Below are 14,046 nucleotides of genomic sequence, written 5' to 3' on the forward strand. Positions count from 1 at the left end.
CCTCAACGCATGCAGGAAACAACCAGGGCATGGGGGGAGTTTACACGCCTGCGATCAGACCATGAAAGCCATGCGAGAAGAATTCTGGGCACCACAATATAATGCTGGTTATAGCTCTGCGTAAATGAAATGCTAAGGGATAAATGCTTCCTTGTGATAAACGCCCGTCCCCTGAAAGCAAAACATTCGTAGAAGAAACACATTTCCACTAATCCGAAAACCAGCTAAGATGACATATGCATCAGCTCACTTCTTTTAAGTGCTTGTCTTTGGGACAGAACCTATTGCACAGGATCTGTGGCTCTGGGACATGAAACACCCTTATGAACAGCCTGGAGTCTGCCAACCCACAATTTTCAGACCTCCAAGTCAATTAGCCTCCAACCACTGCACTTAGCTACCACTAAAGCATAGCAGATTAATGGATATTAACCAAGAAAGGGATGCTTCTACGTTTCTACAGAAGCTTTGTTTGTTTACAATATAAAGCTTATTTTTCAAGGTACTTGATAATTTAACCCTCACCTTCAAAAGGGTAGGAAAAAAAACCTCTTTAAAATGAAATTCTGCTAAGTTTTACATGGTCTCCATCCAGTGTAATTTTACAAAATCTACTTTGAAATCACCATTTTATCAGAAATTTTCATTTGGTATTAAGGTAGTACATTCCCTGGCCTTTTAGTTATTACAAAAATTTCAATCTAAATTATTTTTATCAATAGAAGGAAGATCATTTTTGTCCAGTGATCTTTTTCCTGGGAAAGCGAAGAATTTAAGGCCGGAAGCCTTCACCGCCTCCAGGGCTGCAGCCTCGTAACAGGATCTCTTTACTTTTTTCTTTAGCCTTGCAGTCTTGAGTTTTCACATTATCAGCCATTTCTCACAATTCCACATATTCAGATATCCCCCCAGATTCACGCACAACTTTTGTCATAGTTTTAACACCACCCTGAAAACCTTCCCTTCCTTATTCCTTTGCTAATAAGTTCCTCTGATGCAGGGATTCAAGTTTCCTGCTCTGGCCACTTCAGAAGGCTTTAAAACGTTTTTCCTGGTGTTATTTTGCTGAGGGAGGAGGAAGATTACCTGTCTTTTCCAGACTTTGACCCTCTGCTTCTCTCCATGATGCCAAGGCCCTGCCCTGGCAGTAGCCATGTCCTCCTTCCCTGCCTAAAATGGAGGCACACCAAAGGGGCAGGAGCAGCCAGGAAAAAATAAAAGGGCAGAATTAGATCCAAAGAGAAGCTGAAGAAGCGCGTGCGGAGGCATCTGGAGTCCAGCCCAGCTCCACCCTGCGTGAGGCAGCCATGGTGGGAAGCTGCCCTGTAAGGAGACGCTTGGTTCCCTCTGACGGGCTGAATGACACAGTTGCGTAAACCATTCCCTTGCGAGCCAGCAGCCTGCCTTCCCCTCAGGTTGTCTCCAGGCACCAGTCCAGATGCTTTTTTCACATATCTTTCTGCAACATATGCCTGTGACAGCTCAGCTGTCTCCCCGCTGCCCACTCAAGATGGCGGCCACAGTCTTCCCTTCATGCTGGCCGGCTCCTGACATGACTTCCTACTTCTTACTTCAGCACGAGGTAGCAGTGCATCATCTGGGCCCCCTGGCTTCCCCCTTCACACAAGTCAAAGACCATATTTCTCTGTGGACTCAGCTGGACTTTGTCTGTATCTCCTCCTTATCCAGCATCACCACCCTCTTCCCAAGGAATGACATTAAATTCCCATCTTTCACTCCACCAGGTAACAATCTAGGACTTAAATAGAATATATGTGTTTTAACATTATATTTGTATGGCAGGCAACAATACCATTTAAATTCCAATATCCATCTTAGATCTCCAGTTTCTCCAGAGCTGTCTTTGTTTCTGCCGGATTTTTAAGTGTGAAATTCTGCAACATAGGCCACTTAATTTTTCCTAGATACGCCTCTAGGATGGCACAGCTCCTTGGACCACATATATTAGGCACAATAACTCATTCCCAGTGATGTTTTTTAAGTAGTAAAGTCTTTCCAGCCTTTTAGCATAATTGCAGCCAAAACCCTCCCAACACATCGGGTTTTCTCAGTGATGCAGCTGCAGAGTCTCAGGGGACGTGGAAGATCCTGGCAGCACAGGTTAAGATTCAGAAAACCAAGAAACAAGAAATTTTTGTTTCATGTGCAGCAATGGTGATACTCTGATGCTGATTACATTCTCCGGAACTAAACACAATTTCACAACAAAATGCATGCAGCTGATGAGGCTATTAGCAATGACCTGCCAGAGAGAGAAAGGGAGAAGCTGGCATTTACTCACTTGTGGTTTTTTCTTCCCTAAGCTTTCCGACAGCCACTCCTTTTTCAGAATGGTATTGTCTTAACATTCTTTGTGATAATAAAGCCTCAGGCTGCTTTCTTCAATGTTGACATTATTCCTGTGTATCTTCTGCTTGCGGAGGCGAAGCGGTTGCCATCCGTATTGTTATTATCAGCTTATCAGCTTCTTAATGCACACAAAGCAATGCTGTTAGGGAACATAACTATGGCTACTCTGCATGTAATTTAAGAAACTCTATTCAACAGGGAAAGACAAAGAACTGTACAGTGTAGGAAAGGGAATAAAACCAGAAAGAGGATACAAGAGAGGATCAGAAAGAAGATGGAAGACACTAGAATGAGGAACATCTGCCAAATACATGTTACAACAGATGGGAGCGAGGTGAGATGAGAAGATCAGGTGGAGAGATTTCTGTGGGGAAGGCGTAAGAAGAAACAGCAAACACCACAGCCTAGAAGATAACACAGGGAGGGAAGTGGCACTGAAAGGGAGTACCCCAGGAAAACCAATATTGCAGTTTAGATATCTTTCCCCGGTTTGTCTCTTAGCCCTAGAAAAGGGATGAGGAGGCCTTGAACAGGGTTTATTTTACACTCTCCTCCCTAAGGAGACATTTCACTGTCTTCTCTCATTTCTAAAATGGGACCAGAGCTTCCTTTGGAGCCACTACGCACAGCTTACACAGCAAGCATGTCCAAAACTGAATTTCACGTTCTGAAATATTTGTATTTAAGATGGCATGTGTATTTTTCCCTAGAAAGCATGAACAGACACTTGCCACAGATCGCTACAGTGTAAGAGTGGGCAGATATTTTTTTATCTCTCATTAGGTGACACTGCAGGATTACATTCCAGTTTGTCTAGGAATATATTGTAGTCTGCTCACCCTTAAGGCTTGAACATTCAAGCCGTATTAAAAAGAGTCTGAAAAGGAAATCTTAATAATTGTCAAACTACCCTTAACAAAGTGTCTAGAGACTGGGCTCAAAACTACTTTTAGCCACTTGTAACAGTCCTTCTAGAACAGTGAATAACAAGAAGACAAGAAGTCTTCAATAGCGACACGTCTTCCGTTGGCTATGAAGTCAACTAACTGTGATAAAGAACATGTTAAAGAACTGAAAGAATAAACGAAGCTGCAAAAATTAATGTAAGACCAGGAGCAAACAATACCAGAATACTACCTGTCATGTTGCTGTCAACCAGTGGGCTCCGAAAGAGAACAATTTATCAACACTTTTTGTCTGCTCCCTGTTGACGTTTGTCTTCAAGTACTTGCTCCTCGCCTGCATTATGAAAAGCTCTCCACACCTGACTGATGAAGCCACCCTATTTCTACTTGAAGGGCTGAAATACTACTTGGTTTAGTGGGTGAAACCCTGAACCAGGTGTCAGTGATGGAGTTGCACACAATAAGCTTGCACAACAACAGACTTGATCCGTCTAAGGGATTGTTAGATCATATTATCTGTCTCTCTGGAAAGATTTCTTCAATATCCTGGGACAGACTGAAAGACCTCTAAGCCGATCTTCACAAACACAACAGTAGCTTATAAGAAAGAGTGCACAAATCTTTAGTCACGAGGCTTCTAATTTATAGACTTAGCTTCAAGTTCTTTCTCTACAAATCCTCTTTCCAGTTAGCAATAAAAAAGGTCCAATTCTAGTTCTTCCCTTATTGTCTTTATTTATTATGCACCATGAGAAATTTACCAAGATTTTTCCAAACAAGAATGAAAGATTAACTTTTTGTAGGTACAGCCCTCAGGACGCAACTGTCTGAAAAGCATCTTTCAGGGTAGCAATTAACAAAATCAAAAGGAAAGTAAAAATTTTAAGATACGCAAAAAGGAACTCCTATGCAGAAACAATCCTGTGGAGTAAGCCTTCCCCGAGCCTGTGAGGCACCACTGCCTCCCGAGGAATGGCACAAAGCTGGTAGGGAGGTGGCTTCATCGTGCTCCCAAAAACAAGCTTTGTGTTGACTTCTTTCACTCCTTCTGGCAGGGTGAATGTGAATGCCTGTAACAAGGTGGAGAAGACAATAAAGAGCTCCATCCTTGCCAACAGCTCCCCCATACACACGCGGTGCCCTGTGAGAAGACAGAAAAGGCAATCAGCCAAAGGATTTCCATCACACCTCCCTTTCTAATCTGCTTGGGGTTCTGTTTGTTTGCTTGTTTTCTGAAGACTTTGTGCTTTTCTTTTAACTGGCTTTCTCATTTAATGATTCAGAATTGAAAAGGTGCTTGTATTTCCACCGAAACTTTAACCTATTTTACAGCAGGCAGCAAGATATTGTCGAATCATGGAATGTGTTGCATTGGAAGGGATCTTGAAAGGTCATCTAGTCCAACCACCCTGGAGTGAGCAGAGGCATCTTTAACATTCTAGAAATGATCACCAGGGTTCCATAATTCACATTTACAATCTTCCTGGCACTATGCATTTTGCTGTTACTGTTTTGATAACTGGATCTCTCCTCCATGAGAAACTGGATCTCTCTTCCAAGAGAAATTTCCTTCTCTTCTAATCTTTTTCCACATACAACTGGACTTCTTTCTGCCTGGAGAACTTTAAAACAGTGGAATGTGTTTATATAACTATTTTAGATGCCTTCCCAGTTATGGTGGAGAATGCGTGGATCTTAAGATGTTATCAGGAGTAAGTAAATCCCTGTTCAGTGCACATACCTATTGAAAATGGTAAGAATGCCTCTCTGTTCACAAAGTTTCCATCTTTATCCAGAAAGTGGCCTGGGTTGAACTGATCAGGTGTCTCCCATTTCCCGGGATCAGAAAGAACAGAGTCAATATTTGCTAAAATTGTGGTGTTCTGAAATAAAGGAGCAGCAGTTTCAGTTCTGTCTTATTGTTCATATTCATTGGACAAGCGAATAATCACAAAGCAGCAAAGATTTTGAAGTCCTAATTTGAAGTAATTTTTTTAAAAAAAAATAGCTTTAAAACATTTTGTAAGTTTAAACTTTTGAGAACGTTGTAACTTCCTTTCTTTTATTACTTGCTGCCAATAAGTTCAATAAAAGAAATTGTTAGGTTTTTATAATGCTTATATTTTGTCATGGGTTAGGGCTGGGCCAGCCACCGAGCTGAGAAGTCAAAGTCACTGAAGAGAATTGGTTCTGTTTAGCTCAAACCAGGACATACTGTTAAGATGTGTTGCTTTTATTTTTCCTATTGTCACTAGGTATTTTTATTATTTAATCAGCTTTTGAGTTACTGAATATCATGAGTATCATTACTTGATCATTTCTACAAAGCTAGAATTGCTTCGAGCAGATCCAGAAATACAGAATGAGAACGAAACTGCATGAAAAGTAGTGACAGGAGACTGTTCAGAAACAAGCCTCCACATACCTTTCAGTTACAAAACTTGAAAATACATTAGTTTCATTATAACATTTGCAAGATACTGCATTTAAAAGCTTGTGATTTGACAGTCATTTCAAACTTGCACGTTTCTCTGTAAACCTTTATTTCCATTTTTGAATGGCCTGTGTTCACCAGCTGATAAGCCATTTTGATGATGGATGAAAATTAATGTTTGTTTTCAGTCACCATTCACAAGTTTTCTGTCAATGGAAATAAAAACCTAGGAATCTACTGGTATTTAGGACAAAATGCATGTTTCCTTGCCACAGGCCAGCCTTAGAGACAGTCAAAGCTTTGGGGCGCTGCTAGAAATGACAGGACACAAGGGTTCACATGCCCAGTCAAGAAAAACCATCAAAAGCCTTTCTAAAATAATCTAACGTACCAAAGCCTTACTGGTACCAGCAGTTCTCAATCACGATTGCTTTTTAACCAAGTGAGCAATTAAATCAAACGAAACTAGAAAAGGATGGGGTTTGGGAAATCACTAGCTGAGGTGGCCTCAGCTGTTAAAAAAGTTACATTAAATCAGTTTTTGAGATGGTTACAAGTGTGCCAGACATCAGATACCCGAATGCACAGCGTATTTGTACCTTTGGAACAGAAAATCCCAGCAGCCGTGTGTCCTTCACGCTCTGCCTGGGAAGTGCAATCAGGACTATATTACTGTATCGCTGGATCTCGTGAATTACGGCGTTGGTGTAGGGCAGCTTTCTTCTGTCCTCGTAGCTAATTAAACGGGAACAACCCAGAACATCATCCAACTCCTTCTGGACTTTCCCTAAGGAGGAATATTCGGCTTTAAAAATTCACCAAACAATCTATAAACTCTATGCTCATAATTTTTCTCATTGCTTTTTCACTAATAATAACATCCAACAAGATGAAAAAGATATTTTATAAAATGAGAATGTCTTCAAATTCCCATACAGATGACCTGAATTGCTGTTGTAGTTGTTTACAGGCTGCATACTCAAGTAACCCTTTAAAATCATGGTAGCAGAAAAAGACCTACAAGAATATTTAGGTTCCTGTTACATTTATTGCTCTGAGGTAATTTATAAAAAGACTTTTATTAATATTTATTTTTAGAGGCAGGGAATCAGCTGGAAAATTAAATATTAATCACGTATCAAGAGGCCAGTTTAGTAGCTGATAAGGATTGCTCTTTGTTCAGAATCACATAGATTTTGCTTGCCATCTACAGATGGCCTAATTGCTATTCTGTAATTAGCTGCCTTGGGAAGCACTTAAATAAATTATTTTTTTCTCAAGGCTTATTTAAAAAAAAACTTAAAATCTGAGCAGAAATTGTAATTTCTGATTAATTTCTGAGCTAAAATCATCTAATTAAGACTTTTATCACTGCAATTAAATTTACCCTACGCATAAGAAAACTTAAGAATGTTTTAATATATTCTGAAACAGTTAAAGATTGTGTTGTAAAAATTCAGTATGTGCAATCCAGTCTCAAATTTTAGGTCTTCTGAAGAGCTGTTGGGTAACAACAATGGGAGAGCCTTTCTTCTCACCACTTCCACTGTTTTCTTCTTGCCAGCTTCCTCCTGTGCTTGGTACCCAGCTTAGACTCTCCAATATGAGGCCTCTGAAGTGATCTGTGCACCTTTTAATCCTTCCTGTCCTGCACACTCTGACTCTTCCTTTTCACTTACTTTACTTTGCCAACCTCTAGCTTTTTTTTTTTTCTGTGAATGTCATTATTAAAAGTACACAGTTTCAAGCTACTCACTTTTTATACCTGTTGATATGTAGATATCTATGTTCAAAGCTCTAAGCTTCATGGAGTAACTACAGGTATTAGCAGCCCATTACTCTATCAGAATTATTTCTGCTGCAAAAAATCTGGGGACACATCAAAGAGTAGCAGCCATGGGTTGAAAAGGATGGCCTGAACACTCCACCTTCTCCTCAGTAGATGTCTCATCATTATCATCGGTGGAGGGGCAGCAGTGCAATTTTTCTCATCTGAGATCAGACTCCTCCAGCTGACCAGCTGAATGACACCCTACACTCTACACAGAACTCTTAAAAATAAAACCTGAAATGGCTGACCTGCATGTTAGAAAGGTTACAGCAGGAAGCAGATACTTGCACTTGGGTCATGCCCTAACAATTAGCTCCTCTCCTATTCTTCGAACAAGCTCTACTGCTGTTTGAACACGTATAGTTTCTAAAAAGCTGCAGCACTCTTTGGGTCTGCTTACCTTGAACATCAGGATAAACCACCATATAGAGCAATGCCCAACGTAAAGTGGTGGCTGTAGTTTCTGTACCTGCGATAAAGAGGTCGAAGATAGTCTGCATCAGATTTTCTTCATCATAGGTAGCGTCAGCGTCTCCTTTAGTCTGCAGATAGGAATTGGAAAGATCAAGTTATGGCACACAGAAAAAGAAGTAAACCACCTTGCATCATAGGAATATTTATTGACTACTATAAAAAAAAAAGGACTAGGAAATAAAATTTTCTGAAGAATGCAAAGACCTTTTATAATATTTTCCAATACATCAGTCAGTGGCTGCTATCCATGTATTATTTTGTTCTTTAAACATGACAAAGTTAATAACTGTACATGCTTTCAACTCCTGCCACAAATCGCATTGTAGCAGTCATTTCTAGTTGCAGCTTAACCATATGCAGATCTGTTATTATTGTGGTTATAGATAATCTACCTGTAAATCTGCTTACATTATTACTTCATCCTCCCCCCGTCATCTTAGTGTCAGCTTTTTAAAATTTAGCTACTTACAAGTTTTCCTATGGAGAAATTGTATATTTCCACATTTATATAGGACATCGTTATAATCAAAGAAGCACTTAAAATCCCTGTTAGTGGAGCATAAGAAGAGTTCAGTGATACTCACTTTATCTATCTCATCCAAATAGTAATCAATAAAATCTCGATTTTCATCTGGTTTTCCTCTTTCTTTGTGGCTTTTAATTTCCTTTGCTAATAGAGCTTTCACAAAGTTTACGCTGGACACAGCCTGTTTAAATGGTGCTAGGAAATATTTTGCGAGCCAGGGAAACATTTCTGTTACCTATAAAAGAGATATTTTAGATATTACTGACATTAACAAACTAAACTTGAATCCTAATACAGGTTTTTGGGTAGTGAAAAAATGAAAGAAGCTGATGATCACATTTTCACGATCACAGTGAAGGGACAGTTCCTATCTCATGATTCATTAAAGCCTTTCTTAATCCCATTTTTCCCTGGAGCAGAACTTCTCCTAGTTCAATGCTATAAATTTTCACTGTGACATACAAAGAAGAAATGAAGTTCCTCCGCACCCCAGCTCTTCACTGGGCTGAACTTCAGTAGCAAGGGCCTCGTTTAAAACATGTCCCTGACCTCCGTTTATCCAACATATATGAAATATCTATCTCATCACTAAACAAACAGATCCAGGCTGACTTCCTTGACACACTTGCTAACTGAAAATAGAAATATCCAAACTCTTACTCTATACCCAAACCTGTCTTGCTGTGGAATACTGAATGCATGGGGATTTTACTTAGATACACCTTCTCATAGGTAAGAAGCAAAGACACCACATGCCTGTGATTCGCAATACCACTTGATGAAGTAGAAATACTGAGCTGTGTGGATTCCCTGCTGTTTATTCATTGTTCTAAACCTCTTCACATTCTTGCACTTGTACCATTATAAAACCACATCTCAGCAGAAAAGGAACAAAGCACTTTTTACATTATTTCCATTTCTCTACTCCATTTCCCTTTCTTTTTTTTCCCCCCTCTTACAGATGGCACCATGTCCTTCTAGTTTATAGAATTCTTGCAGCTTAAATGATGCATTAGGTCATAACTCTTGGGCTCACCTATTTAAATGGCAGCTGCATTATGAAGATTTATCTTTCTACAAACCTGTTCAGATTCCTGGCTTGTATTTCTTCTTGGTCCTGCTGCATAATTTTGCTTAAAACTACCTGCTCACTTACCAGAGGCAGAAATTAGTACAGACCATCATTAAAGGATTACACTTCCCTGTGAAAGCACTGTAGGGAGCAGGACAGAATGGAATATTGGGCTGGAATGTTCTTGTTAGCTGTGGACACATCATCAAGGGGTTTTAAGGACAGTTTATACAAACACCTACTGAAAGGTGTCTGGAAATAGCTGATTCCATGTTTACACTGATTAGAAGATAGCTTAGGAGTCATTCCACCTTCGTTCTCTGGCAGAAAAAAAAAAATCATAAGTGGTTTTATTTTTTTTAACCAAAAGTATCACATCAGTCCTCAGATTCTGTAGGACATTGATTACAGCAGTTTCTAGTTAGCAAGACGTGATGGAAAATCACGCAAGATAGAAAGCTGGAGGAGTTCCAGCAAGTTCTGCAGAAGCAGGCTGCCTCCTACACTGCTGAACTGACTTCTTCACTATTGTGGTTCCCATTCAAAAATGGCTGAGGAAAAAACTGCCCGATGACAAAACTGCCCTGGTTTGAGGCAATTTGTTCTGCTGTTTTTGCAGCTGCACTCACAGCTTCACACAGGAGCAAGACAGCAAATTTTTTTTTCTGTTCAGTGGACCAGATGTGAAAATAGGAACTGCTGTCTTGAGTGGGGACGAACATCATCCAGCAGCTAATGGAGAGTGACTTCCAGCTCCAGTGCGTTACTGAATTCTCACAGGGGCATGCAGAGGTAGTACAGGTGCTACTGCCAAAAACTACAGGAAAAGCTACCATTAACCAATTTCATGATATGTTACCTTTACACAAAACAATTGTTCTACTTAAGCTTCTATGAATTTACCTGAGAGTAGTGACGAAGTAGCAAAGACCTACATTACTCTTGACATTTTTTGACAGTCATATGATGTGTTGACTGATCTAGTTGAGAGGTGTCCCTGCCCATGACAGGGAGGTTGGATTAAATTATCTCTAATGCCCCTTCTAGCCTAGGCCATTCTATGATTCTATGATTTCGTGTAGTGAAGAAAGCCAGCTTTGTCAGACAGAATTAAGATAAGCCTATTTCAAAGCTTTTCAGATATTTTACCTATATTCAGCTACTGAGTTTCAGTTACAGCTTCCAACACTGAAGTTGTACAGCTAGAGGTTTTCCAAGAGCGCCCTTTGTATATCTCCCAAACATGTAGCAAGCCTGTATGCTTCCATCCCTGTCCACTAGACAAGGGAAATTTCTGTGCTATGATGAAGGAAGCATAAGCAATTGAAACAAGTTTTGAAGAAGGCAGCCGGAAATACTGTCCTGATACGCACTCCAGCAATTCCAGGTGCATTAGTATTTATTTTTGTTATAGAAGTAAGAAGCGAGTTACCTTTTTCATTATCTATATGAAGTAAACAGATAAACAAAAGAAAATCTCCTCACAAAATAAGAGATGCTGTTCCCAAACGCTGTTATAGTATCAATGGATGTAAGAAGCAAGTTACCTTTTTCATTATCTATATGAAGTATAAACAAAAGAAAATCTCCTCACAAAATAAGAGATGCTGTTCCCAAACGCTGTTATAGTATCAATGGATTCAATCAAGCGGTGAAAATTTTCATCATCAATAGAGAAACGATGTCCAAGAACCACAGAACAAATCACATTTGAGACAGTATGAACAATAGGCATAGAGGGGTCCAGAGGTTTTCCTGGAAAAACAGTGAACAGCATGCCCCATTAACACCCACTGACCCTGCTTTTCCCATGGAAAGGAGAGCTGATAAGATTTTATAAACACTTCTGATGTCAACTAGACTGCTGGATGGCAAATTGCAATTTATTGGTAAAAGGCATAAGTAAAAAGTAACTTCAGACATCTAAAAAACACTGCTGATTAAAAAAAGGGAAGACTACTGGTGGGAATGGAATTAGTAGCAGTAGTACTAGTTAGAAAAATACCAAGATTTCACAGAACCTTGGTGTCAGTAGATCTCACATTTGGCAATGACCAGGGTATAAAACAGGTCAGCTGAGCCACTGCGTGAATAAGCAGGTGAAGTGAAAATAGAATCACCTTCCATTCTTTGCTTATATCCTTTACACTAGAGTAATGGAATAATTGATCATACCTACAGTTTCACCCTGTTATCAGCAGCACAATCTGAACAAAATCCCTCTCTTACCCAGGAGGCCACCACAAACGGTGTGAGCGACCTTGGTCAAAGCTTTTAATGTTTTGTACCTTGTTTTCCTTTTCTGCAGAGGGTTATGGGGTGTTGTGACACTTACTTTGTTACTGTTTGCTGTTACCTCGGTTCTGTGACCATGAGTAAGGCGAAACTAAGAAGAACAGCACTAACAGACAAGGACCATAGAGTCTTAGAACTGAGACTGTGGGGATTCACACGTAGCCCTTCTGCAAGGAAATGTCTCGTGCGGATCATCTGATACCAACCTTTGAGACTCAGCTCCGTAAACCTTTAATCCATTTCGGTGATCAAGTAGTTTCAAAAGCTACAGGTGACCCATTCTTCAGCTAGATCACCCATTGCACAGACTGACCCGCATGCTGAGTCACATACCATTTGTTTTCCGTAAGTATTTCACCAGGTGATGGGCCTCCTCTTGGAGCTGATACTCTTGGTCTTTTTTCCCTACTCCCATTTTCCTCATGGTTGCAAGTCCAAAACGCCTCTGTTGCTTCCAGAGATGACCATTAGAGAACATAACACCTAGGATCATAATGAACTAATATTGTTAAAGCTTTCTAAATTCATGCATTGATACAGTTAATATGTCAAAGTAGCTTCTCTTTCATTCTATTTTTTTAAAATTTTTTTTCAGCGATCTAGCAGCATTCCTCTTTCCTCTCCTTTCTCTTTCTGGTTGAGCCATCTATCTCCTGTATAGAAACTCTTACAATAGCTATAATCTCCCATTGCTGTTCTGACAGAATCAAAAGAATTAATGTTTCATAAAAACTCATGAAAATATTAACCTTTTTTTCCACTGTATATTATGGACTTTGAGGCTCCAAAACCAAGGTTAGAACACAAGAAAAGAATTTGTGAAAATAATAAGAATTACCATTTCCATGAGTTAAAAGGTGATACATATTATTCGTTGGCCTTCCAGCAACGTCTTCAGCCTGGACAGTCAGACCTTCCTTCACTGCCTTAAACCCTTGCAGGACAACCATTGGAACATCTGAAATCCATAACGTGAAGATGTTGCCATAGATTTTGGCCATCTGCAGAACAAAGCAGAGTCAGAAGAACATGGGTGAGAACCGGAATGTTTAAATCAAACAAGATGAACCAAACCTTTTCCCTCGGCAGATGCCCCAGAGTTGACTGACCTTGAGAAGAGAGCATCGAATCTATTCTTAATCCTAGTCAGATTCCTGTCTATTTACTAAAGATCAAGATGTTCCTAAAATGCCAGACAGCCAATATTGCCAAAGTCTGTGATCTTAGTTATTGCATGTCTTACAGTTCAAACGCCCTGCAGATGAGTTCTCATGTGCTTGCTGGAAGAAAGCATTAGCTCATGAGTTTTACGTGAACCATCTGCAGACTCCCCTGTGTGCACCAAGTGCAGCAAAAGTAGCTGGGGGAGTGGGTAAAGCAGGAATCACCCTCTCCTTTGCAGCTCAGCTGTGACAGCCTTGTCTCCACAATGCCTTGCACAGACGTCACTCAAAGTAGGCAGGACAGTCCTTGCCCTGGCTGGAGAATCAGGAGCTGCAAAAGCAAAAGGCTGAGGGAAATGGGACAGGGCATAGGTCAAAGCAGCAAGTCTGTGGGGAAGAGTAGGCTGGGAAGAGTGGGGAGTTGCCAAAACATCCCAAGATCTGCAGGACTAGAGGAGTACAAAATTTTGCTGCCCACAAGCAAACAAGAGGGAATGCATACGCACATTAAAAAAAAATTTATACATGTGTTCTTGCCCCTTTGTGTTTCATTTCATTTTTGGAAGAACTACTTTGTGGCTTTTGAAATCTTGAGAAGAGTAATACTACTGATATGGTTTAGGGGTGACCTTGTAGTGTGGGGTCAATCGTTGGACTTGATGATTCCAAGGGTCTTTTCCAACCTGAATTGTTCTGTGATTCTATGATTCTACTCTTCAGGTCTGGGAGGTCAGAAATAGAAGAAAACACAACAGACATGCCCTGGCTATGATATTATATTGTGGAGCCAGACTGCTTTGGCTTGAAGCATGCAACTTGGGAGAAGAGAATGGGCAGGACAGGGAAGGACCATGGAAAAGGAAAGCTGGGAACACAGAGTGAAAATGAAGTGCTATTATTTGCATATTTAAATGTTGTCAATATATATGTATGAGGAATATAAAACATAAATATAAATTAAAAATACTATAAAACA

The 14,046-nt window shown here is 40.0% G+C and overlaps 1 protein-coding gene across 1 annotated transcript; it reads right to left on the minus strand.

Moving 5' to 3' along the window:
* Positions 1–4,180: 4,180 nt before the first annotated feature.
* Positions 4,181–12,908, minus strand: LOC104281372 (cytochrome P450 2J6-like). The gene is made up of 8 exons (XM_009879345.1): positions 12,746–12,908; positions 12,241–12,390; positions 11,207–11,367; positions 8,599–8,775; positions 7,941–8,082; positions 6,309–6,496; positions 5,017–5,158; positions 4,181–4,416 (listed from the first exon to the last, which is right to left on the minus strand). Exons 1-8 carry the CDS (start codon positions 12,906–12,908, stop codon positions 4,181–4,183), a joined length of 1,359 nt encoding a protein of 452 aa, XP_009877647.1.
* Positions 12,909–14,046: the final 1,138 nt, after the last annotated feature.

The sequence above is a fragment of the Apaloderma vittatum genome, unplaced genomic scaffold (genome assembly GCF_000703405.1).
Source record: "Apaloderma vittatum isolate BGI_N311 unplaced genomic scaffold, ASM70340v1 scaffold11182, whole genome shotgun sequence".
NCBI lineage: Eukaryota > Metazoa > Chordata > Aves > Trogoniformes > Trogonidae > Apaloderma > Apaloderma vittatum.

What these genes read in the sequence shown, in the direction of transcription:
- LOC104281372 (XM_009879345.1), bottom strand. Translation starts at nt 12,908, where the DNA reads ATGGCCAAAATCTATGGCAACATCTTCACGTTATGGATTTCAGATGTT. An exon ending in ATACTTACGGAAAACAAATG is followed by an intron (nt 11,368 to 12,240) that starts GTATGTGACTCA and finishes CTGTTTTTCCAG; the next exon opens with GAAAACCTCTGGACCCCTCT. An exon ending in TGGGATTTTCTGTTCCAAAG is followed by an intron (nt 5,159 to 6,308) that starts GTACAAATACGC and finishes CCTTTATTTCAG; the next exon opens with AACACCACAATTTTAGCAAA.